At 40.3% G+C, this 24,071-nt stretch overlaps 1 protein-coding gene across 1 annotated transcript in view; it reads left to right on the plus strand.

Moving 5' to 3' along the window:
• ATG14 (autophagy related 14) overlaps positions 1-24,071 on the plus strand; it is a 46,821-nt gene that overhangs the window by 585 nt on the left and 22,165 nt on the right. Inside the window, exons 2-4 of the mRNA XM_003901836.5 lie at positions 14,732-14,794; positions 16,489-16,531; positions 21,907-21,988. Of these exons, the coding sequence (XP_003901885.1) occupies positions 14,732-14,794; positions 16,489-16,531; positions 21,907-21,988 (188 nt within the window). The remainder of the gene's footprint in view (positions 1-14,731; positions 14,795-16,488; positions 16,532-21,906; positions 21,989-24,071) is intronic.

Raw genomic sequence — 24,071 nt, forward strand, 5'->3', positions numbered from 1 at the left:
TTGGATTCCCAGCTCTTTGCTGTATGTGCTCCCATTCAAAAGCTTGGCTTTCTATTTTTTAAAGCACATTTATACTCATTCTCTAGAGAAGAGAGTAGAAGAGAATCAAATAACTGCTTTAGAGGGATTTGGGCCTGGTAGTCTGTCACAGATGGACTTTGTTATCAGACATACTTACTCTAATGTGTGAATTGGGGCTTGCTGTTAACTCCCCTTTCCCCTCCCTGCCTCTAAAGATTATTTTGGATTCTTAGGAATTTGTGAAAGTGTTTTGGCCTTGTTTTAAAATTCAGATTGAGAGCTGCATGCTTTTAGCTAAGAGAATTGCTTTTAGGAACATGTTTTGGTTCCATTTGGAAATCTAAACAGAGAGCTACAAGTTCTTGGTTAAGAAAATTGAAAAATTAGCGTGATTAGCTGCAGGGTCTCCCACTCTCAACTTCTGTTTCAACAACTTAGTGTCAATGATAGTAAGATAGCTAGCATTCTGAGCACAAAAATTCAGGTATTAATTCATTAGCAGCAACCCAATAACTTATCCCCAACTTACTAGGAAGCTGCACAGTAAGTGCTTTGCCCTAGGTCACACAAATGAGTGTAGGAACAAGAATTAAAATTCAGACAGCTTGGACCTGTGTACCCGCATTTAACCACTAGATACTATATCCTCTATATTTGGGAATGTTTTGAGTTCTTAGTATTTCTGTGATCGTGGATGGAGTTCTTTTCTTTCTCTTTTGAGGAGATTTGAATGACAAACTCTTTTTTAGTTTGTTACTGTGTCTCATTGGTGCTCTTGATGACTTTAGAAACTGCTTAATGTAGTAAGTGATAGCTTTAAAAATTAAACCAGTTATAAAAATACTGGATATGAGATGGAAATGTCTAACTGATGGATTTAATTGAGGATTTAGTTCTGGACCTTCTTGTCTGTCTACACGTTTTACTATATCTGTTCACATAATTTAAATATCATCTATGTGCTTAAGACTGCCAGACTTGCATCTGCAACCTAGACTTCTCTGAAGTCCAGAAAACAGCTGCCTAGTCAACATCAATATTTAGATTTGTAATAGATATCTTCATTTTAATATGGCAAACTGAACTCCTCATTTTCCATCATAAATCTCTTTTCCCATGCTCATCCCAACCCAGTAAATGTCAATCTCATTGTTCGTTTGGTTCAGGCCAAAAAACCTTTCAGTTCTCCTTGACTCCTCTCTTAACCCGACTCTATTTAGTCCCATCAACAAATCCCATCTACTCTTCACAACTTGTCTTAAATCTGACCCTTTCACCATCACCTGGTATGATCTACCAGAGACAAAAGGTTGTTTCCTGTTATGTCTGTGTTTCCATCCTTGCTCCCCTTTTATGCAATTTCCATGTTGCAGCCAGTGTTATGCTACTCCTCCATTTCTGTTCAGATCTTCCAGTGGTTTTTCCCTTTACCCAAAGTAAAAGCTGGAGTCTCAAAGTTCTATATTATCTGTTCCTCTGATTTAATCTCCTATTATTTTCTCTCTTAACTAATGTGCTGTGCCACTGTGGCCTCCTTGTCTGTCCTCAGACATACCAAGAACACTCCTTCCTCAGGACCTTTGCAGTGGTATTTAGACAGCCAGGAACTCTTTATCTATCAGAAATCCTCAGGGCTGCCTCCTTTTTTTTTTTTTTTTGGTGCTTGCTCATACCTTAGAGAGTATCTTTCTGATCCTTCTATTAAAATGCTAACCTCTTGCCTATTTAACCAGCTTTATTATCTTTTCTTTTCTATAACACTTATCATCATCTGATGGTTGTGCATGTTAATTTGTCTAACTGCCCCCCACCCAGTGATATAAACTCTATGAGGGTAAGAGTTTTTCTCTTTTATACACTGTTGTATTCTCACATAGTAGAAGCTCAATAAAGATTTATGGAATGATTGAACTGACTCTGGCGCTCTTTCCCAAACTCAGTTTCTAGACCATTTCAGTATTATTCATCATGATCTATTTGTTACTAAAGCCAGAAACCTGGGAGTTATCCTAGACTTTTCTTTTTCTCTTACTCTCTGCATCCAAATAATCAGTAAGTCTAATTCATTTTGATGTCAAAATATGTCTTGAATCTATCTAACTTTTAGTTCAGACCACCATCTTTTCTCTCCTGACTACTTAGTGATCTCCCTTCTTTTACTCAGACAACTCTTCCCTACCTTGCCTCTGGTCTCCAAACACAATAGAAATGTAAATAAGCCACAATAGAAATGTAAATAAGATGTCACTGTTTTGCTTAAACCTCTCATTGGCTCCCATTGCATTTAAAATAAAATCCAAGTCCCTACAAAGGACACAAACTCATCCTTTTTTATGGCTGCATAGTATTCCATGGTGTATATGTGCCACATTTTCTTAATCCAATCTGTCACTGATGGACATTTGGGTTGATTCCAAGTCTTTGCTATTGTGAATAGTGCTGCAATAAACATACGTGTGCATGTGTCTTTAGAGCAGCATAATTTATAATCCTTTGGGTATATACCCAGTAATGGGATGGCTGGGTCATATGGTACATCTAGTTCTAGATCCTTGAGGAATCGCCATACTGTTTTCCATAATGGTTGAACTAGTTTACAATCTTAGCAAACTATCACAAGAACAGAAAACCAAACACCGCATGTTCTCACTCATAGGTGGGAACTGAACAATGAGATCACTTGGACTCGGGAAGGGGAACATCACACACCGGGGCCTATCATGGGGAGGGGGGAGGGGGGAGGGATTGCATTGGGAGTTATACCTGATGTAAATGACGAGTTGATGGGTGCAGCACACCAACAAGGCACAAGTATACATATGTAACAAACCTGCACGTTATGCACATGTACCCTACAACTTACAGTATAATAATAATAAATAAATTTAAAAAAAAATAAAATAAAATAAAATAAAATAAAATAAAATAAAATCCAAGCTCCTTATTATGGCATATGAAGCCTCCTGTGATTTGGCTACTGTTTGCCTCTGTAACTTAGACTCTGAGGTTGAGTTTAAAATGTGGACTTCGGACTCATGCTCCCTTGAATTGAGTCCAAGCTCCACCACTTGCTATGTGATTTCTTTCTTTCTTTTTTTTTTTTTTTTTTTTTTTGAGACAGGGTCTTGCTCTGTCACCCAGGCTGGAGTGCACTGGCACAATCATGGCATACTGCAGCCTCAAACTCCTGGGCTCAAGCAATCCTCCCATCTTAACCTTTTGAGTAGGTGGGACTACAGGCATGCACCACCACACCTGGCTAATTTTTAAATTTTTTGTAGAGACAAGGTCTCCCTGTGTTGTCCAGGTCGATCTCGAACTTGTGGGCTGAGCCATCCTCCTGTCTCAGCCTCCCAAAGTGTTAGGATTACAGATATGAGCCCGGCTGCTATGTGAGTTTGAGGAAGTTTTTTTGACGGGGGAGGGGGCAGGGTCTCACCCTGTCACCCAGGCAGTGCAGTGGCAAGATCACAGCTCACTGCAGCTTTGACTTCCCTGGGTTCAAGGGATTCTCCTGTCTCAACCTCCCTGGTGTCTGGGACTACAGGCGTGCATCAACACGCCTAACTAGTTTTTTTGTATTTTTTGTGGAGACAGGGTTTTGCCATGTTGCCCAGGCCGATCTTGGACTCCAGAGCTCAAGCCATCCGCCAGCCCCGGCCTCCCCATGTGCTGGGATTACAGGCATGAGCCACCATGCCTGGCCCTGAGCAAGTTTCTTAACTTCATGTTTATTTCATTTTGAAATTGGCAGGGTATCTAACTCCATAGGTTTCTGGTAGTGATTACCTAAGAGCATGCATTTAAAGTGTTTACCATGATGCCTAGAATGTATTAAGCACTCAAATAAGTTCATCCCTGTGCTCCCTCTTTTTCACTGCTCCACAGTTATAGGCCTTCTCTCAAATCCTCAGTCACATGAAACTTCCACCAATGGGGCTTTTTCCTTGCCGTTTCTTCTGCCTGGAACACTTTTCCTCCTGTTTGATACCTTGTCTTTCACCATTCAACTTAAAGTCCACTTCTTCGGTGAGGCCTTTCCTGACCTCCCTCAGTAAGATAGGTTCCCACCTTCATCTTTTCCCCCATTCATTATTTGCTGTCAAAATACCCTATTTCTTTCATGGTACCACACATGATGTGTAATACTATTTATTTGAGGAAGATGGCCACATCCAGAATGTAGTTTCATGAAGGCATGAATTCTGGTCTTGTTCTTTCAGATCACCAGCCCAGCAGCAGCAGGTAGCAGAACTTAGGCGTGTTGTTGAAGGAATGTCAAAAGCAATACAACTTTTGAAACTCAACATAGGGGTAGGGCTCAGTGGCTTATGCCTGTAATCCCAGCACTTTGGGAAGTCAAGGCAGGCGGATCACTTGAGACCAGGAGAGCGAGACTAGCCTGGCCAACATGGTGAAACCCTATCTTTACTAAAAATACAAAAATTAGACCGAGTGCGATTGCTCATGTCTGTAATCCCAGCACTTTGGGAGGCCGAGGCGGGCAGATCTTGAGGTCAAGAGATCGAGACCATCCTGGCCAACATGGTGAAACCTTGTCTCTACTAAAAATACAAAAATAAGCTGGGCGTGGTGGCACGTGTGCCTGTGGTCTCAGCTACTCAGGAGGCTGAGGCAGGAGAATCGCCTGAACCCAGGAGGTGGAGGTTGCAGTAAGCCAAAATCGTGCCACTGCACTCCAGCCTGGTGACAGAGTAAGACTCCATCTCAAAAAAACAAAAACAAAAACCAAAATTAGCTGGGTGTTGTGGTGCAGGCCTGTAATCCCAGCTACTCGGGAGGCTGAGGCCTGAGAAGCGCTTGAACCTGGGAGGCAGAGGCTGCAGTGAGCCGAGATCACGCCACTGTACTTCAGCCTGGGCGACAGAGCAAGACTCCATCTCAAAAAAAAAAGAAGAAGAAAGAAAATCCCCAAAATTCTTGGCTAAATGTGAGCATTAGATTTTCAGAAGAGAGATACGTTATAGTGGATTTCCTTTCCTGACCAAGCAGAAAAATATAAAGCAAATAACCAGAACCATTCAGAATTTAGAATAAAAAAGAAATTTTAGGGTTCAGGGATAACAGAACTGTCACAGTGGTCTGCTTAGGTCTGCTTCACCTAACTCTCCATCTTTCTCTTTTCCAAACTATGTGTTTTAAGAAGAATGGCTTGTTAGTTTTTCTTTGTTTCTAGAATTGTGCCCAATATCTAGTAGGGTGAAAGAATCTCTTGAAACCCAGGACCATTGTTCTAATAGCCAAATATTTTTTAATGAGCTCTCATTGTGCACTGTTATGTGCACAAAATGGTCTGGCAATACAGAGGAGAAAGACGGGTCTCTGCTCTCAAGGATTTTTACTGACTGTCAATAGGCCTTGAATTTTGTGGGCCACAGATTGATTGTGAGATATTCTATCTTCATTATTTTTGAAAATTTTGTATTCTGTGATTACCTTTAGACTCTTTTTCCTTTTAACTTCATGAAAAGCCCCTCACTGTAGAAAACCACTTGTTAATAAAATATGGAACCTTACAGCACAGTTTTAAAACCCTCGTTTAACCTCTGATTTTCAGTAAATTAGCCAAACCGGCTGTGCGTACATGGATCTTGAATGTGATCATGCGTATCAAAGTTCTTGCAAAGGTAAATGTATTTTTTTAAGGTTCCATTAACAGACTAGCGGAGTATCTAGGTTTTAGTGGTTTGGCAGCTCAAGGAAAATTAAGTATTAAAGAAATAACTCGATCTCACATTAATTAGTTCCTTTGACTCTTAAGGAGGGAACCATGTGTCTTTATATACTTTTGGGGACAATATGAGTTTGGCAGACAGATTAGTTGAGAAATACCTAAACTTATTATTCTTTTGTTGTTGTTCAATGGGAAGACTTCCCTACAGCTTTGGTGTCCTCACCCGCATCATCCTTTCCTCGTCTTCCACCTTGCCCCCAGTCCTGAACAGTACCTCCTCTACTTTCTCATCTGCCTTTTCTCCCCCCACTCCCGCCCCCAGGGGAGACCCAGCCTTCAGTGTAAACTGAAGGTGCGTTCCCTATCACCTGCCCTTTAAACTGTATGCTTCCTTAAGGGATGAAGAAGAGGAATGATATTAGGCAGTACCTCCAACACAATCTTCTTTGAATCTGTACTGCTGGACATATTAAAATTACAGGAACAGAACTGTATGGATTATGTATTTGTCTGACACCAGAAATAGCACTGCTACCCAGTAGACACCTGATAGGTTGAAGTAATCTTTCCACTCACAACAGGAAAGAAATTGGTTACCAGTTCTTGTTAGATGGGGGAATGGGACTGAGAATTAATCTAAGGATACCTGGGGAAATGTACCTGCTGGTTTAGGAGCCCTTGATTTTCACATGTGGATTAAAAAGAAAGACAAATTGTATGAACATCTAGGTACTACTTTATAATTATGTTTTCAGGAATGATGTCACATTATCTTCACTGACAAGTTTTAGAATATATGATTATACTTTTGCCAGGAAACAGAAATGCATGCCCTAAACAAATTGAGAAATGGGATAAAGGATGAAGAAGAAATTTAAATATTACTGCAGATTTCAAGGGGAAGGCACAACCAATATCCAAAAAATATCCTTTAGATACTTCTGTTCTGCCTCCAGTATATTTTGAGTTGTCAGCCACTGTGGCCCATATAAATCTATTGTCTTGAGAATTCAATTCTGTATACTGAACTCAGCAGAACAAAAGCTCTACAGGTAGACAGGAGTTCACCAGCCTTACAACTATTTCACTGTGTCCTTCAGAGGGTCTCAGTTCCTGTCCCATGGAGTTTGTTTATGGTGTTTCCACCAGAAAATGGGGATCTGCTAGGAAAATATAACTTGTTTTCAGCCAGTATCACTGGCTACTCTTACGATTATACCTTCTAGAACTTATAAAAGGTTTTTGCATTTACTATCTCAATTCTTCTCTACCCTCACCCCATGAGTTATTAATGTATTTAAAGCAGAAAAAACTGGGTCTCAGGATTGTTGTGACTGACTTACTCCCGGGTTCTGCTAATTCTTAAGTTCATATTTGGATCTGAACTATATTTTTATACTGTGTGCATGTGTGTGTGTAACAGTATCAGAAAAGAAAAACATTCCATTTTGTTATACAGATTGTGCTATATCTTAGAAGGTCGTATGTGCTCTAGTGAACCAAGGGCTGGGATTAACCCTGGAGAGGCAGCACCCCTCACGTGTACACCCTGCCACTGTGTGAAGATTCCTGAAATGCCCAGTTTCTCTCACCTCTAGATATTTTCAAGGCCTGTCATAATGCAAAAGAGTTTTCATAATCTCAAGTCTCTTTTGAACACCAAAAGACAGACTTCATGGAAAATAAAATGTGATTATGTAAAAATAATCCTGAGATTTGCCACCTCCTGTTGCTAGGGAAGGTACTGAATTGATGTGATGATGGATATTGAGTGCTTACTTGCGCGTAGCAGAGCAGTGATGGCACATCTCAGAGGGTTGTGTAAGGATTCAGAGAGAGCATGTGTTTTCTTTTAGAAACTGCCAGAAAGGAGCAGGGCACTTTAGGGATCAGGGTTGTAGTTAAGGTGTCATTGTGAGGTTTCAGTGAGTGTTTTTTAAGTAAAGTTCAACTACTTTCAGCCAGAGCCAAGTGAAAGTCTCCAGCCCTAGTTTAATCCTTTAAAATATTTTTCAGATGAATTTGTAGTCATGTCTTAAAATGGAAAACTTAGCTCCCTTAATAATCAGAGTCCATTTGGGATAGATATTTGTGAAATCCTCTTGAGCTGACCTACCTCAAGTAATTGATGTAATCCAGGCTCCCAGAAGGTCAGTTCCTTGGGTCTCCTACTTGGTAAAGAATAACTCTCAGTGACCATTTCCAGCCCATCAAATTTAAAAAACATTTTTATTTTGGATATTTTCTTCAAACAAGATGTAGTTGAATTTGAGTATTTTGAATTTTAAGTTTACATTTTAAATCAAAATGCATGTTTTTAAAGAGAGCTAAATATTGTAAATATGACATTTGAAATTTTGAAATGTTTAGCTCAAACATTGTAGAAATAGGAAAATTCTCTCACAATCCCACCACATAAAGGTGCCTCTATTATGGATGAGGCACAGTCCTGAATATTCTGTGCATATTCTCTGCCAGAGTGGGATCACGCAACACAACTATTTTGCTGAGTTTTTTTTGGGTTTTTTTTTTGGGTTTTTTTGGTCATTTAACATACCTAAACATCTTTTCATGCCAGTACACAATATTATTCCTTTTACAGCTGTAAATTTTTATCTTTTTAAAACCCAAAGTTAGAATCATTCAGTCACTTCATGAAAAAAAAGATTATATATGACTATCCCTTTTATTTTTCTGTTTATTTACTATTTTACAAACAAAAATGAACTTTTCTATTTTTGTTTCTAAAGGATGCCTCAGTTTAGAGTAAGTTGAATGAGGGAACTATAGTATACATTTTCTCTGTGTGCAGAAGAAGCGAGTGTAGTTAGGACTGCCTTATCCTGGTTTCGTAATCCCTCAGTCTCTTCTATAGAACTGTATTCTATAGTTGAGTTTAATGCATGGTAAGATTAAGTGCAGAATCACTCATTGCAGTGAAGAAGCGGAAAGCTGGCATATGTGTGTGCTAAGCATCTGTACCCACTGCTTTCACATTTATCTTATTTAATCCCTTTACCAAGGAGTATGTAAGCATTATTCCCATTTTACAAATGAAGAAACTAAACAACACTTTGTTTCTATTTTATTTTATTTTATTTTATTTTTTGAGACACGGGTTCTAACTCTGCCACCCAGGCCAAAGTATAGTGTAGGATCATAGCTCACTGCAGCCTCTAATTCATGGCTCAAAGGATCCTCCTACCTCAGCCTCCAGAGAAGTTAGGTCTACAGCTATGTACCACCATACCCAGCTATTTTTTAATATATATGTATTTTTTTTATATAGAGATGGAGTCTTACTATGTTGCCAGGTTGGTCTTGAACTCCTTGACTCACATAATCTTTCTGCCTCACACTCCTAAAGTGTTGAGATTACAGGTGTGAGCCACCACACCTGGCCTGTTTCTAATTTCCGTAAATGATTTTTAACCTTTATTCCTGACAGTGGAATATATTTATGCTATGCTTTCTCATATCCTAAATATTCTAACATAAGGTTAAAAAATCGTGATAAGGACCCGGTTTTTAAATCTTATTTGCCTATGAAAATCATACTCTTGTATGATTAAAGAATAAAAGCATACTCATATCTTTGCCTATAAAAATATTTTAATGTCTTTTGTGGCAATATACTATCATTTAGTCTTTCTCCCATTGAACACTAGTTTCCATTTCCTTGCAGTTAGGCCTGATTTTGTGATTGGTGCCTTCAAACATGAATCTTTCGTCATCTCTGTTATTTTCTTAGGATAGATTCTTTGAAATGCAATAACCAAATCAAAGGGTTGGATATTTTTTTTAGGCCCTCAATTGCTTATTTGAAATCTATTTTTTGCCTTTCTTAAAATACATTAGTAGTGTTTCTGAGACTTTTCATTGCCATAACCTTAGTAAGTAAATGTGTAACCCTGGGATGAGGGAAAGGACTGGACAGGCAGGTAGAGGGGTGAGAGTTACTTTATGAAAGGTGCTGTGCTTGGGACATAGTAAGTGCTCAGTAAATTGTGGGCGTTATAGTGAGGCTAGTTATTCCTAGCACAGTATTAATAGTCTGCATCCCTAATAGAGTGCATGCCCTGGTGTTGTTTTTCTGGTAATAAAGGGCAGACTTATGTGAATAGTCTGACCTGTGGTTAGGTCCACTCAGTTGCCCATAATTGTAGTCGGGGTACAGAGTGGAAGTGAGACTCGCATTCATAACCACTACCACATTAGTAGCATAGTCCCATCATTGTTTTCCCACTTGGCATGTTGAAATGCTTTGGTGCGTTTACATAGAATTTTCTCTGCCTCCATGCCCTTCCTTCCTTTAACAGGATCAACTCTGGCTCACCCTCAGGTCTCAGCTTGGACAGGCAGTGCTCCCGGGTGGCTCCCTCTGAAGCCCGAGCTGGGTTGTGTGCTTTCTATGGTGCCACTGGGGCTGTGTATGAGCAGCCTTCTCCTTGTTCCCATCAGTCTGTATCACAGAGGGATTGCTGGAAAGTCAGTTTAAGGGAGTACCTTTTTTTAACAGAAAAAAATAAGTCATAAAAGTATGGAAGAATTTATGAAACAACAAAGTTCATTTGAGAGAATACTTTTTTAGGGGGGAACAACCCAAGTCATTTAAGTATGGAATAATTTAGTAAATAATATAGAAGACTTTTTTAACTGGGAGAGAAAATACAGGAAATAGTGTTGTAAGAGCCAGGCATGGAACAGATTCACTGGCAGATTTCTTTCAGAAAACAGCACAAAAACTAGTGCCATTAAACAACAGAAAAATGATGTGTGCCTACATAAAAGTTCAGAAAATTCTGTAGAGCAAAAACATAAGTAACGAGAATAGAAAAAATATTTTGTGTGAAAGAAAAATGGCCAATTTCCCTGCTAAATAATCCTCCAAGGGGAAAAAAAAAAAACCTATTAAAAAATTGGGTGAAGGATATAGGGAAATAACAAGAAAAATCAGTAGCCAATAAAATATGAAAAGTTCAAACTTTCTAATAATGAAATAAATGCAAATAAACGAATTACGAACCATCTCTCAGAGGGAGGGATGGGAAGCCAATCAGATTAGCAAAGAATAAAAAGAAATGTCCAATGTCTGGGGACAGTGTGAGAAAACAGGTTCTGTTGGTGGGGTTGTAAATTGTATGAAGTGTTTTGGAGGAAATTTTGAGGATTACCCACAATTTTGCTTGTAAATATCTTTGACTAAGCAGTTTATTTTATTTTATTTATTTATTTATTTTGGGACAGTTTCACTCTGTCACACAGGTTGGAGTGCAATGGTGTGATCTCGGCTCACTGCAACCTCCGCCTCCCGGGTTCAAGCGATTCTCCTGGCACAGCCTCCCAAGTAGCTGGGATTACAGGCACCTGCCACCACACCCGGCTCATGTTTTGTATTTTTAGTAGAGACAGAGTTTCACCATGTTGGCCAGGCCGGTCTCAAACTCGTGACCTCAGGTGATCCACCCACCTCGGCCTCCCAAAGTGCTGGGATTACAGGCATGAGCCACTGTGCCCAGCCCGGTTTATTTTATTTATAGGAATTTTTCAGAGAGAAACTTAAAAGCCTGTAAAGGTGCACTAGGCTATTCATTTGTATCGTTACTGATCATAGTGAAAATTTGGAAGGAAGACTGGTGTTCACCTGTAGAGGTTTATATAAATAAATTACATGGCATCCATCCAGTGAAATGCTGTGCACCTGTTAGTGAATTAGATCAATATGTTCTGGCATGGTAAAAGAGACCAAGATATTTTATGTGACAGCTGCAATTTGGAAAACAATATGTGAAATATGGATCCCCCTACACACACTTTTAAAAACTATATATATAATATGTATCATTAAATTTGGTTTGACTATAGTGATACTCTTATTTTTCACCTCTTGGAAGCTGTATTGAGAAAGCACAGACTTGTGGAATGAATTTTTTCTCCTTCTGTGAGTGGTGGGATGGAGACTGCAGAGTCTGAATGAGTGACCGAGTGAGCAGTTGCAGCCCTGACCCACCCATGTGGCTTGGTAGCATCTGCTCTTCAGCTTTGCTGATACCACCTATTTTTGATTTCTTTCATGAAGGAGGACATGACTTATGAAGTATTAGGTTGGTGCAAAAGTAATTGCTGTCTTTGCTGTTCCTTTCAATATTTGATGCACTAGTACTTATCTTTTGTTCGTTATTCCTGCTGCCATCTGTATATTTGTTTGTAAGAGTTTGTTTCTTTTGTGTTTTTAACAAAGTCTGAGAAAATCAACCAGCTCACTATTAAGCTGGACACAGTTGTCTGTCTTCCCAATTTGTTTTAGAGCAAAGTGGCATTTTTACAACAGACCTCAAAGGAGACCTTTTATGGCCTCTAAAGTCAAGATTTTATTTTCCCGTGTCAGTTCTTTGCATGGTTTGAGATTGCTAACTTGTGAGTTTGTTATTTTCTACATTATCAGAACATAAATCACCATGTTGTCTCAGTGATGTAAAAGTAAATACCATATTAGTCTCTCATTTTTGATACAAGGAAATGGAAGCATATAACAAGTGATAGGTCCAAGAATTCAAGTCAACTGCAGGAGAATTTATAATTAGACTTCTTAGTGTTCTGGAGGATGCCTTGTCTGTGTCGCAGGTACATAGTAAATGCCTGATAGACTGATTGATGAATCTGTGGGTTCATCCACATTCCACATTGGTTTCTGAGTTTTCTTTTTTTTTTTTTTTTTTTGAGGCGGAGTCTCGCTCTGTCGCCCAGGCTGGAGTGCAGTGGCCGGATCTCAGCTCACTGCAAGCTCCGCCTCCCGGGTTTACGCCATTCTCCTGCCTCAGCCTCCTGAGTAGCTGGGACTACAGGCGCCCGCCACCTCGCCCGGCTAGTTTTTTTTTGTATTTTTTTAGTAGAGACGGGGTTTCACCACGTTAGCCAGGATGGTCTCGATCTCCTGACCTCGTGATCCGCCCGTCTCGGCCTCCCAAAGTGCTGGGATTACAGGCTTCAGCCACCGCACCCGGCCGGTTTCTGAGTTTTCTAATACTGTTTCACGCCGTTGCCACCTTACTGGACATTGCAGTGCTATCCAGTAGAACTTTCTGCAATGATGGAAATGTTCTTGTTATGCACGCCATCCAGTAAATCATATGTAGCTGTTGAAACGTGGATGGTAGTACAACTGAGAAACTGAACTTTTAATATAATTTTAATTAATTTAAATGTATATAGTCATAAGTATATAGTTCTGTCACATATAATATTGCCTATTTGCTTTTTCTGTTTAATGAATATTGTGCATTTTCAGTGATTATTAAATTTGTTAGAGTCATGATTAGACCATTGTATTTCTTCCTCTTAGATATCTTGGGGTAGGTTTCAAACATGGGGTTACGGAAGTAGTATTTTAGAAAGACATCTTTGTCCAGATTATTTTTAGGTCTGTTATGGCCTATTGAATTGTTTTCCTTTATGCTGGGAGATAGCCAAAAGCCTATTCTTGAACACCACATCATGTTACTGCAGCATGAGTCATTATCCCTGTTCCCTTGAAAATGGTCAGTGGGTCACGTTCACTCCATAGTCAGTTGTATGATGTTAGTCATACAATTATTTTTTTTTTTTTTGTCCATGCCCTTATTAAGCAGCAAGCCACATTTTAGGCACTCAGTAGCCATATGTGGCTGATGGCTACCACACTGAACAGCACAGATCTAGCAGACATTTATAGAACACTGCCCAACAGCTGTAGAATACACATTATTTCAAGTACGCATTGGAACTTTCTCCACGGCATACCATATGTAAAGCCATAAGATGGTCTCAAGTCACAAGATTGAAATCACACAATGTATTTTGTAGCTATATCAAAATGAATTAAATTAGAAACAGTAACAGTAAGCTACCTAGAAAAGCCTGTATATCTGAAAATTAAACAATATACTTCTAAATAACGGATGGTTCAGAAGGATTCTTATGGAAGATTAAAAGTTTCAAACTAAATGATAATGAAAACACACAATATCAAAATCTTAGGATATAGCTAGAACAGTGCATAGAAGGAAATTTAAAACTTCATGTGATTATATTTAAAAGGAATAGAAGTTTAAAATTGACCTGAGTTATCACCTTAAACTGCAAAATTTAAAAAAAAAAAAAAAAGACCCCCAAGTAAGTTAGCAAGAAGAAAATAAGGATAGAAAACTGGCAAATAGAAAATAGCAACTGCGGCCGGGCACAGTGGCTCTCGCCTATAAGCCCAGCACTTTGGGAGGCCGAGGCAGGCGGATCACCAGGTCAGGAGATCGAAACCATCCTGGCTAACACAGTGAAATCCCGTCTCTATTAAAAATACAAAAACAAAATTAGCCAGACTTGGTGGCGGGCGCCTGTAGTCCCAGCTGCTCGGGAGGCTGAGGCGGGAGAATGGCGTGAACCCAGGAGGCGGAGCTTGCAGTGAGCCGAGATTGCACCACTGCACCCCAGCCTGGGCGACAGAGTGAGAAAAAAAAGAAAAAAGAAAATAATAACTGCAATGTGTTACCCCTTCTTTTTGATAACTTTTACTAAGTAATTTGTTAGCCTGTAGTAACTAGCAATAAAATTAGTGGAAAAAGTGTACGTACAATTTTTTAAAATTTATTGTAAGGAATCAATTTATAGGAGAGAGCAGGATTGAGTCCAGATTAGTAATTAAAATTTGTTTTCTAGTGAAAGCATCTATTTCCTTGAATTCAAATTCACTTTAGTGTTCTGATGTTCCTGTTTTGACAAATAATTTAACCTGAGGGGAAGATATCTATAGACATTTTATAAACACAGGAAAGAATTTTAAAGTTGAGGATTTGAGCTTAGTTTTAAAAGAACCAAATGGTTAGCAGTTGTGTGCACCCCATTGAAAAGATGTGTATTTACTGTCAGGACAATGACATTTTCACATGACTCTGCAGAATGATTGGTTCTTGGGAATTTGCATAGTCTCATTGAAATGAAAAAAATGAACATTTAAATAAGACATTGAATTTTTTCTTACAGGTTTATTGACAAGAAGGAAAGGTTAAGCCGACTTAAGAGCAAGCAAGAAGAATTTCAAAAAGAGTGAGTGTTTTGTTTTGCCTTTTAATTTGTGGAGGTGATCTAGTCACCATTTGGTTTAATTCATTGCTGTGGTATGCAGATATATGGATTGCTGACTTACTGAATCTAGGATACAACCTCTTTTTTTTTTTTTTGAGACGGAGTCTTGCTCTGTCACCCAGGCTGGAGTGCAGTGGCTGGATCTCAGCTCACTGCAAGCTCCGCCTCCTGGGTTCATGCCATTCTCCTGCCTCAGCCTCCCGAGTAGCTGGGACTACAGACGCCCACCACCTCGCCCGGCTAGTTTTTTTGTATTTTTTTAGTAGAGACGGGGTTTCACCGCGTTAGCCAGGATGGTCTCGATCTCCTGACCTCGTGATCCGCCCGTCTCGGCCTCCCAAAGTGCTGGGATTACAGGCTTGAGCCACCGCGCCCGGCCACAACCTCTTAAAGTGTAGGAAAGGAGTACATCTGGGAGAGGTAAAGCAGGAGAAGCTACCAAGTTTCTAGAAAATACTGGCCTCAGACCCCATACGTGGTACAAAGTAGATACTCAATGAATCAAATCCCTGGCACTGGTAATTGATGTGTGAGTCCAGGACAGTTGGCATGATTAGTAGACTTAAATTAGTGCTGGTGGCTCCCATGGGACATTACTGCTTCCATTTACCTTTCTTCTTTTGTCCATATCAGTATATTACAGCATATGGTCTGCACATTATCTATATCAGAATTCATTAGCTGAGATAATGGTTAAAAATTCAGATTCTTGGAATCCTATCCTCAGAGATTCTGATTCAGTAGATATGGGGTGAGGCCTAGGAATCTGACGTTTGTTTTTTTTTGGGGGGGGTGGGGCTGGGGAATCTGAGTTATTAACAGGTACACCTGATGAATATCTCACCCCCTAGGATTGAGAATTGTCCTATAGAACCTTCTGGTACAGAACCTGCTCCCTAGATGCACCCCAGATGTTTGCATCTCTGTGCCTTCATTCAGTTTCTCTGTACCTCAGTGTTTTGCCTCTTCTCTGAGCGCGCCCTGCCCAACTCAAGGTTCTTAAAGGGTCGTCTCTTTTGTGGCACCTCCCCAAACCATGCCAACATGGATGTCTCACACCCCCGATGAAAACAGTTAATGCTCAGGCCAGTGATTCCCAAAGTGTGACTCGAGCTTCTCTAGAGTCTGCAGTGGTCTGGTAAACACATTCATGAGCAGTTTAAATCTAACAGGATATTCTGTATTAGAGAAACCTGCTTGAATTTATTTAACTCTGTAATTTCCCTAACTTCCTCAAACACAAAAAGTTTATTTTTCCCATAGAACATTTTATTCCATAGAACCAATATTTGGAGATACTGGCATGTATCATTTCGTTGGGAACTATTAGATCATTAATTCTCTTGTAACTATTACTGTGAATTATGACAGATGGCAGTTACTGATGATGATTGAGGACAAAGGCTAAGACTGTTAGGCAGATTTATTGTGGACGTTTGTAGAAAGGCTCTTAGCAATGTTCAGAACTACGAAAGGAAGGAGATGAAAAAAATTGCAGAGAACAGGGAATTTGGAAAACACTTTAAATGCTAAGTCCCATTTTAACATTTCTAGCCATTTCTGAGAACTTAATTTTAAAAGTGTTTGATTTTACATTTTTGAACTTAGAATTTTATTATTTTCGGGAACTTATTTTCTGTCTCTTTTCCTTACAGAGTGTTAAAAGCTATGGAAGGAAAATGGATAACAGATCAGTTGGTAAGTTGTAATACATGTTCTTTTTCTTGGGGCTACATGTTTTTAAATTGGTAGAGCTTATAAAATCATTTTTAATTAAAATTTTTAAAAAATCATATTTGGCAGTCCTCTACTTAATCCACTTGTAGCGTGGCCTTCTCAAATATTTTGTCTAGTTACCAAAAATGGGGTATCGGCAATTAATTATGGAGCCGTCATAAAGAATGATTTTGAAATCTGGGGTGTTGACATAGAAAAACAAAAACAGTGGGCTATTATCCTTTTTGCAAAAATTATTTACCATACACACTCCAAATGGATTAATGATTAAATGTGTCAAAGAAAATATGGGTGGGTATTTACATAATCTTAGAGTGGGGAGAACCTTTATAAACCATAGAGGAAAGCATTTTGACAGATTACATAACAGTTTAAAACTTCTGGCCAGGTGCAAGGGCTCATGCCTGTAATCCCAGCTACTTGGGAGGCTGAGGCAGGAGAATCACTTGAACCTGGGAGGCAGAGGCTGCAGTGAGCCAGGATTGCCTCACAGCACTCCGGCCTGGGCAACAAAGTGAGACTTCCTCAAAAAAAAAAAAAAAAAAAAATTTAACAACTAAAGAGTTTGGGGAAGGCGTGGCAGCAGCCAGGCAGCCCAGCTTTGCTAAGGCTCTAGCGGCGCTGTGCCTCGCAGGCGCTCGGCACCTGCCTTCCCTGCAGCCAGCATGCCCAAGAGGAAGGTCAATTCCACTGAAGGGGCCACAGAGGAAGAGCCCAAGAGGAGATCTGCACGGTTATCAGCTGAACTCGCTCCTGCAGAAGTGGAAATGAAGCTGAGAAAGCAGCAGGAAAGGATAAATCTTCAGACAAAAAAGTGCAAACAAAAGGGAAAAGGGGAGCAAAGGGGGAAAAGTCAGAAGTGGCTAACCAAGAAACTGAAGATTTACCTGCAGAAAACGAGAAACTAAAACTGAGGAGAGCCCCTTTTAAGTGTCGGTGCTTTTTTTTAAGAGGTGGAATCATTCTCTGATTGTTTACTTTTTGGTACAACCAGAAGATAGTGTGGGATATTGAGTTATGGGAGGCTTTGACTGTCTTGGGTGTCAGCTTAACATTCCATAGTTGGGGGGTTAATTTTTATATCCTGTAATGCCAAGCATACTAAATGGCACTATGGAGTCACAGTCCTGCATTTAATGTATTGAACATCTGTTCCCATGTTGTTTTTTAGTAGAACTGTTTCCTAAAGAAAACCGCTCCTTGATGATGGCTCTCCCTGTCAGAATTTCGTGCACTCTGTGAGCTCTTTGGTCGTGGTAGTCCTGTTTTCCTAATAACTTTGATACTGTGCTATGAAAGATTGAAAATTTGAATATGTAGTGTACATGCTATTCGGTTGTGAATTGGTGGGACATATGTAACAGCTTATCAACGTGTGAAGATACTGGTACTTGATGACCTCATAAGGAAAATTTGCTTCCAGATTTTAAGCTGGAAAGTCACTGGAATAACTTTAAAAAAGAATTAAAATACATGGCTTTTAGATTTTTGGTACGTATATTAAGAATTGGGTACAAATTGCAATGTCTGTGTACTGATCTTCAGCACAACCAATGAAATCTCAATTACAAAAGGAAAAAAGAGCCAGGCGCGGTGGCTCACTCCTGTAACCCCAGCACTTTGGGAGGCGGAGGCAGGCAGATCACGAGGTCAGGAGTTCGAGACCAGCCTGACCAATATAGTGAAACCCTGTCTCTACTAAAAATACAAAAATTAGCCGGGCATGGTGGCAGGCGCCTGTAAGCCCAGCTGCTCGGGAGGCTGAGGCAGGAGAATCGCTTGAACCTGAGAGGCAGGTTGTAGTGAGGCGAGATGGTGCCACAGCACTCCAGCCTGGGTGACAGAGTGAGACTCTCAAAAAAAAGAGGAAATACTCATGAATAGAGATTTATGGGTAAAAAAAGCTGATTATAGCATAATGGTGAAGCTAAATATATAAATAAATGTTCATCAATCTGGATGAGATAAAAAATTATACTGAGCTGGGCGTGGTGGCTCACGCCTATAATCCCAGCACTTTGGGAGGCTGAGGCAGGCGGATCACGAGGCCAGGAGTTTGAGACCAGCCTGACCAACATGGTGAAACGCTGTTTCTACTAAAAATACAAAAATTAGCCAGGCATGGTGGCACATGCCTGTAATCCCAGCTACTCAGGAGGCCGTGGCAGGAGGATCACTTGGACCTGGGAGGCGGAGGTCACAGTGAGCCGAGATTGTGCCACTGTACTCCAGCCTGGGCGACAGAGCAAGACATTTCAAAAAAAAAAAAAGTTATGATACTGTGTAGTTGGTAAAAAGAATGTGGTCAGTCTACATGCTGTGGAATGATGTCCAAGTTGTATTTATTAATGAAAAAAAAAGTAAACTAGGATGAAGTATGAGTCCATTTATGTGAGTATGTATTTTAAATATAAATAGACTCATAAAATCTGGGTTGGGTGTTGTGGCGCATGCCTGTAATCCCAGCACTTTGGGAGGCCGAGATGGACTGCTCGAGCCCAGGAATTCAAAACCACCCTTGGAAACATGGCAAAACCCCACATCTACAAAAACAAACAAACAAACAAACAAAAACCAAAAATTAGCCAGGCATGGAGTCCCAGCTACTCAGGAAGTTGAGGTGGGAGAATCACTTGAGCCAGGGAGGTCAAGACTGAAGTGAGCTGTAATCATGCCACTGTACTCTATCCTGGGCAACAGAGTGAGACCCCGACTCAAAAAAAAAAAACAAACCCCTGAAAAGATACACATTAAACTTTAATTTTAAAGATTACCCCTGAGAAATGGGAAGGAGTCAGGCTAACAGTCACATTTTCTGTTTTTCTTCTGTAATGTGTAATTTTTTTTCACAACAGTAAACATTATTCATACATTTCATTATACTTAAAATTTGTGATAGAAGTGAATTTTGCTTATTTTAACTCTGAATGTTTTAGTAAACAAAATATGTTCTGTGGAAGATTTTTCTGAGTTCTGTCATGTTTCTAGTTTTTCTAAGACCTCAATATTCATTTCTTTTTTTTTTTTTTTTTTTGAGACGGAGTCTCGCTCTGTCACCCAGGCTGGAGTGCAGTGGCGCCATCTCAGCTCACTGCAAGCTCCGCCTCCTGGGTTCACGCCATTCTCCTGCCTCAGCCTCCCGAGTGGCTGGGACTACAGGCGCCCGCCACCTCGCCCGGCTAGTTTTTTGTATTTTTCAGTAGAGACGGGGTTTCACCGTGTTAGCCAGGATGGTCTTGATCTCCTGACCTCGTGATCCGCCCGTCTCGGCCTCCCAAAGTGCTGGGATTACAGGCTTGAGCCACCGCGCCCGGCCTCTCAATATTCATTTCTAAAGACTCTTACTACCTTTTAAAATTGAGCATTGGTCATATCTGATATATTTCTGAACCCCTCAGTCCCTGTGGATCTGTTTTTGAATGTCTGACTCTATTCTAGAGGTTAGAGTTTCGCTCACCATAACATCCCTGTAATCTGTTCTGTATCTCTTACCATCAGACTACTTAGATAAGTGTAACACCATAAACATTTGAGCATTGTTTTAAGCTTTTAATTTTCCACGTTTACAGAGGCATTAGAGAATATTCATTCTTTTTAACTAACTAGTAGATCCCCTCTTAACTAACTAGTAGATCCCCTCTTTTTTTTTTTTTTTTGAGATAGAGTCTTGCTCTGTCACCCAGGCTGGAGTGCTGTGGCACAATCTCGGCTCACTGCAACCTCTGCCTCCTGGGCTCAAGCGATTCTCCCACCTCAGCCTCCCTAGTAGCTGGTACTATAGGTGCATGTCACCACACCTGGCTAATTTTTTTTATTTTTGGTAGAGATAGGGTTTCACCATGTTGCTCAGGCTGGCCTCAAACTCCTGAGCTCAAGTGATGTGCCTGCCTCAGCTTCCCAAAGTCTAGGATGACAGGTGTGAGTCACTGCACCGGGCCATAGATCCTATTTTTATTGATCCTTTGTTCACTTTAAGGCAGGGGTCCCCAAGCCCCAGGCAACAAGCTACTGGTTTGTGGCCTGTTAGGAACCAGGCCACAGAGCAGGAGGTGAGTAGGGCGAGTGAGCATTACCGCCTGAGCTCCACCTCCTGTCGGATCAGTGGTGGCATTAGTTTCCCATAGGAATGCAAACTCCATTATGAACTGCATATGGGAGGGATCTAGCTTGTGCACTCCTTATGAGAATCTAAAGCCTGATGATCTGAGGTGGGACAGTTTCATCCCTGTAAACCATCCCCCACCCTGTCTGTGGAAAAATTGTCTTCCACAATTGTCCCTGGTGCCAGAAAGGTTGGGGACTGCTGCTTTAGGGGATGCTGAACCTAACTTCTGGTAATATAAAGAGGCAATTTCATGTTTCATGTAATTTTCTGAGGCTTTTTTAGGAAATCTTACTTGAGTTATGCACTGAAAAAATAATGTTTTTTGCCATTTTTATTAACTTGCAAGTACTGTTTGCTTATTGGGTGAGATGACCCGGTTATGTTAACCGTCTCCTCAGTAACTAGAACTAGAGGTTTGGAGCCGTGTGTCAGTAGGACCCTATGTGATGATGCTTGACTTCTGTATCTGCACTGTTCAGTCCAGTAGCCACTAGCCATGTGTGATGTCAGACATTTGACATGAGGGTAGTGTGAGTAAGGAACTGAATTTTTGATTTTTGATTTTTGATTTTTGATTTAAATTGAGTTTTAAGTAACCACATGTGGCTAGTAGCTATATAGTAGAGCGGGTTTAGACAATGTCCTTCAACTTTTTTCTCTTTGCTTACTGATACATACAAAAGAGCTATGTGAATTTTTTTCGTGTAATTTCCCTTTCCCTTTTTTTTTTTTTTTTTTTTGACGGAGTCTCACTCTTGCCAGGCTGGAGTACAATGGCGCGATCTTGGCTCACTGCAACCTCCGCCTCCCTGGTTCAAGCGATTGTCCTGCCTCAGCCTCCCAAGTAGCTGGGATTACAGGCATGTGCCACCATGCCCAGCTAACTTTTGTATTTTTTTTAGTAGAGACAGGGTTTCACCATGTTGGCCAGGATGATCTTGATCTCCTGACCTCGTGATCTGCCCGCCTCGGCCTCCCAAAGTGTTGGGATTACAGGCATGAGCCACCACACCCGGCCTAATTTCTCTTTTCTCTTCATTGAACTAGAAAAACATTGTTCTGTTTTTCGTAATGTTCCATAGTTACAAAAGCTATAACAAACATAATTATATTGGTCTTTTTCTTCATTATGTTTTCTGACATATCTGAAAACAAGCAGTGATCCCAGGTAGATAATCATATTAATCATAGGAGACCAACGTTTGTGATATTTATTACATGCTTTTTTCAGAGATGGAAAATAATGTCCTGCAAGATGAGGATTGAACAGTTAAAACAAACAATATGTAAAGGAAACGAAGAAATGGAGAAAAGTAAGTATATTGCGTCCTTCCTTCCAGCCCTAGAAAGTGCCCATGTGGAATTTCATGGGATTAATAAACTAGAGGGACACAGAAAGAGAGGGAGGGGTGGGGCAGTGGCAACTTGGAGAATTTTGATACTCGCCTTCATCTTTCCTTGTAAAACATTTGTATAAGGAATTTTTAAAAATTAAATACACAATTATAGAGGCCCTAAATAACCAGATTCTTTTCTCAATTAAAAAAGTTGGCCAGGCACGGTAGCTTATGCCTGTAATCCCAGCACTTTGGGAGGCTGAGGTGGGTGGATCACCTGAGGTCAGGAGTTCGAGACCAGCCTGGCCAACATGGCAAAACCCCGTCTCTACCAAAAATACAAAACTTAGCCAGGCGTGGTGGCAGGCGCCTGTAATCCCAGTCACTTGGGAGGCTGAGGCAGGAGAATCGCTTGAACCCGGGAGGCAGAGGTTGTGGTAAGCCGAGATCGTGCCATTGCACTCCAGCCTGGGCAACAAGAGCGAAACTCAGTCTCAAAAAAAAAAAAAAGTTAAGGAATATATGTTCCTATTTGCCTTGGCTACCAGGAAGCTCAGAGTCTAACTTGGTACTCACTTGTAATAATTATTGGCTCATGCCAGAAGCACAGAATGTTGTTTTTGTTGTTTTTGGTTTTTTTCCCTTAGTGAGTCTCCACATTGTAATCTGTATTAATTTTACCTCATATTTGTACACTTTATACTTTATCATAGGTCGTTGTCAAAATGAATTCTCTTAGAAATCCTACATCCTTAACCCATTTCCCACTTGCCCCAGGAATACTCTTGTTTCTAATCCTAATGTAACATCATATGCATTTCTGTTACATTAGGGTTAGAGACAAGTTCTGTTTAGAAATAACTCCAAGAACAGGTTTTTTTTTGGTTTTTTTTTTCGCTCTATTACCCAGGCCGGAGTGCAGTGGCGCAATCTCAGCTCACTGCAAGCTCTGCCTCCCGGGCAAAAACAGTTTTTATATTTTATTTTCACATTGAAAATCAGATTTACTTCAGACTCAAAGAGCGTGTTTATGTAACATTAAATGAGCGCCAGCAGCAAGCTGCAGTCCATGAATTTCTGAAGATCACTGTTTAAAGTTTAGAATGAGTCACCATCAGACCTCGTGAATTCTGTTTCTTGTCTACTCATTGCTTCCAGAAGCAAGTCTTTTATAGTGACATGTAATGGTGTAAAGCCTCCGCTGAAAACATTTGTCCTAATAAAGTGCTCACGTGGAGTTTCACGGGATTACTAAACTAGACAATTAGGGCAGCTCAGTGAACAGTGCACAGAACTATATAGAACCTACTTTCCACCCAGTCTTGTATGCATTCTCCAAAGGCTCTGGTTCAGTAGCAACATAAAAACCCATTCCTTAACATTAGTTCACCCTCTCCTCATCTTCCTGTGATATTCAGGGCTTTGTCACCGGGCATCTGTGAACCTCCTGAAATTGCTGAATTTACTGAGCATGTGTGTTTCTCTGATGAGCAAGTTAAAAGCGCTGATCAGCTCTTTGTAACACATTCCTAACTCCCAAAAACAAAAACAACCACCACAAAGAATTAGACATAGATCTAAAGGAGTGGACCCTATAACAGTGGTTTCCATCCCTAGCAAATCATCAGTTACCTGGTGACCCTTTTAAAATCTAGAGAGAGAACCTTAGGATCTATCCTGGACTTAGGAAAATGATCACATGCTTGAATGTTATGGCAATGTCAGATCGCCATGTTGAAGAAAATAGCTTCCATGTGCTTACTCTGTATTTCTGTCCTCCTCTCCTCATGACCGGTAACAGTTTACAGATGGGCCCAGGTCTAGAAGCCACACTTTGAGTAGTACTACTCCACGTGGTTCTGATGACCTGCCAGGGTTGGGAACTGTTGCTCTTTTAGAATGTACATGTAGTCTCCTTCCCACCCTCTAGACCAGACTTACAAAATTTGCAAACAATTTTAAAGGTGTTAATGGATTCCAGAAACTATGCTTGAACTCATGCTTAAGAGCTTGTTGTTGAATTACGCCATGTATTCACGAAAGGGCACACATTATAAAT

The sequence above is a fragment of the Papio anubis genome, chromosome 7 (assembly GCF_008728515.1).
Source record: "Papio anubis isolate 15944 chromosome 7, Panubis1.0, whole genome shotgun sequence".
NCBI classification, from domain to species: domain Eukaryota; kingdom Metazoa; phylum Chordata; class Mammalia; order Primates; family Cercopithecidae; genus Papio; species Papio anubis.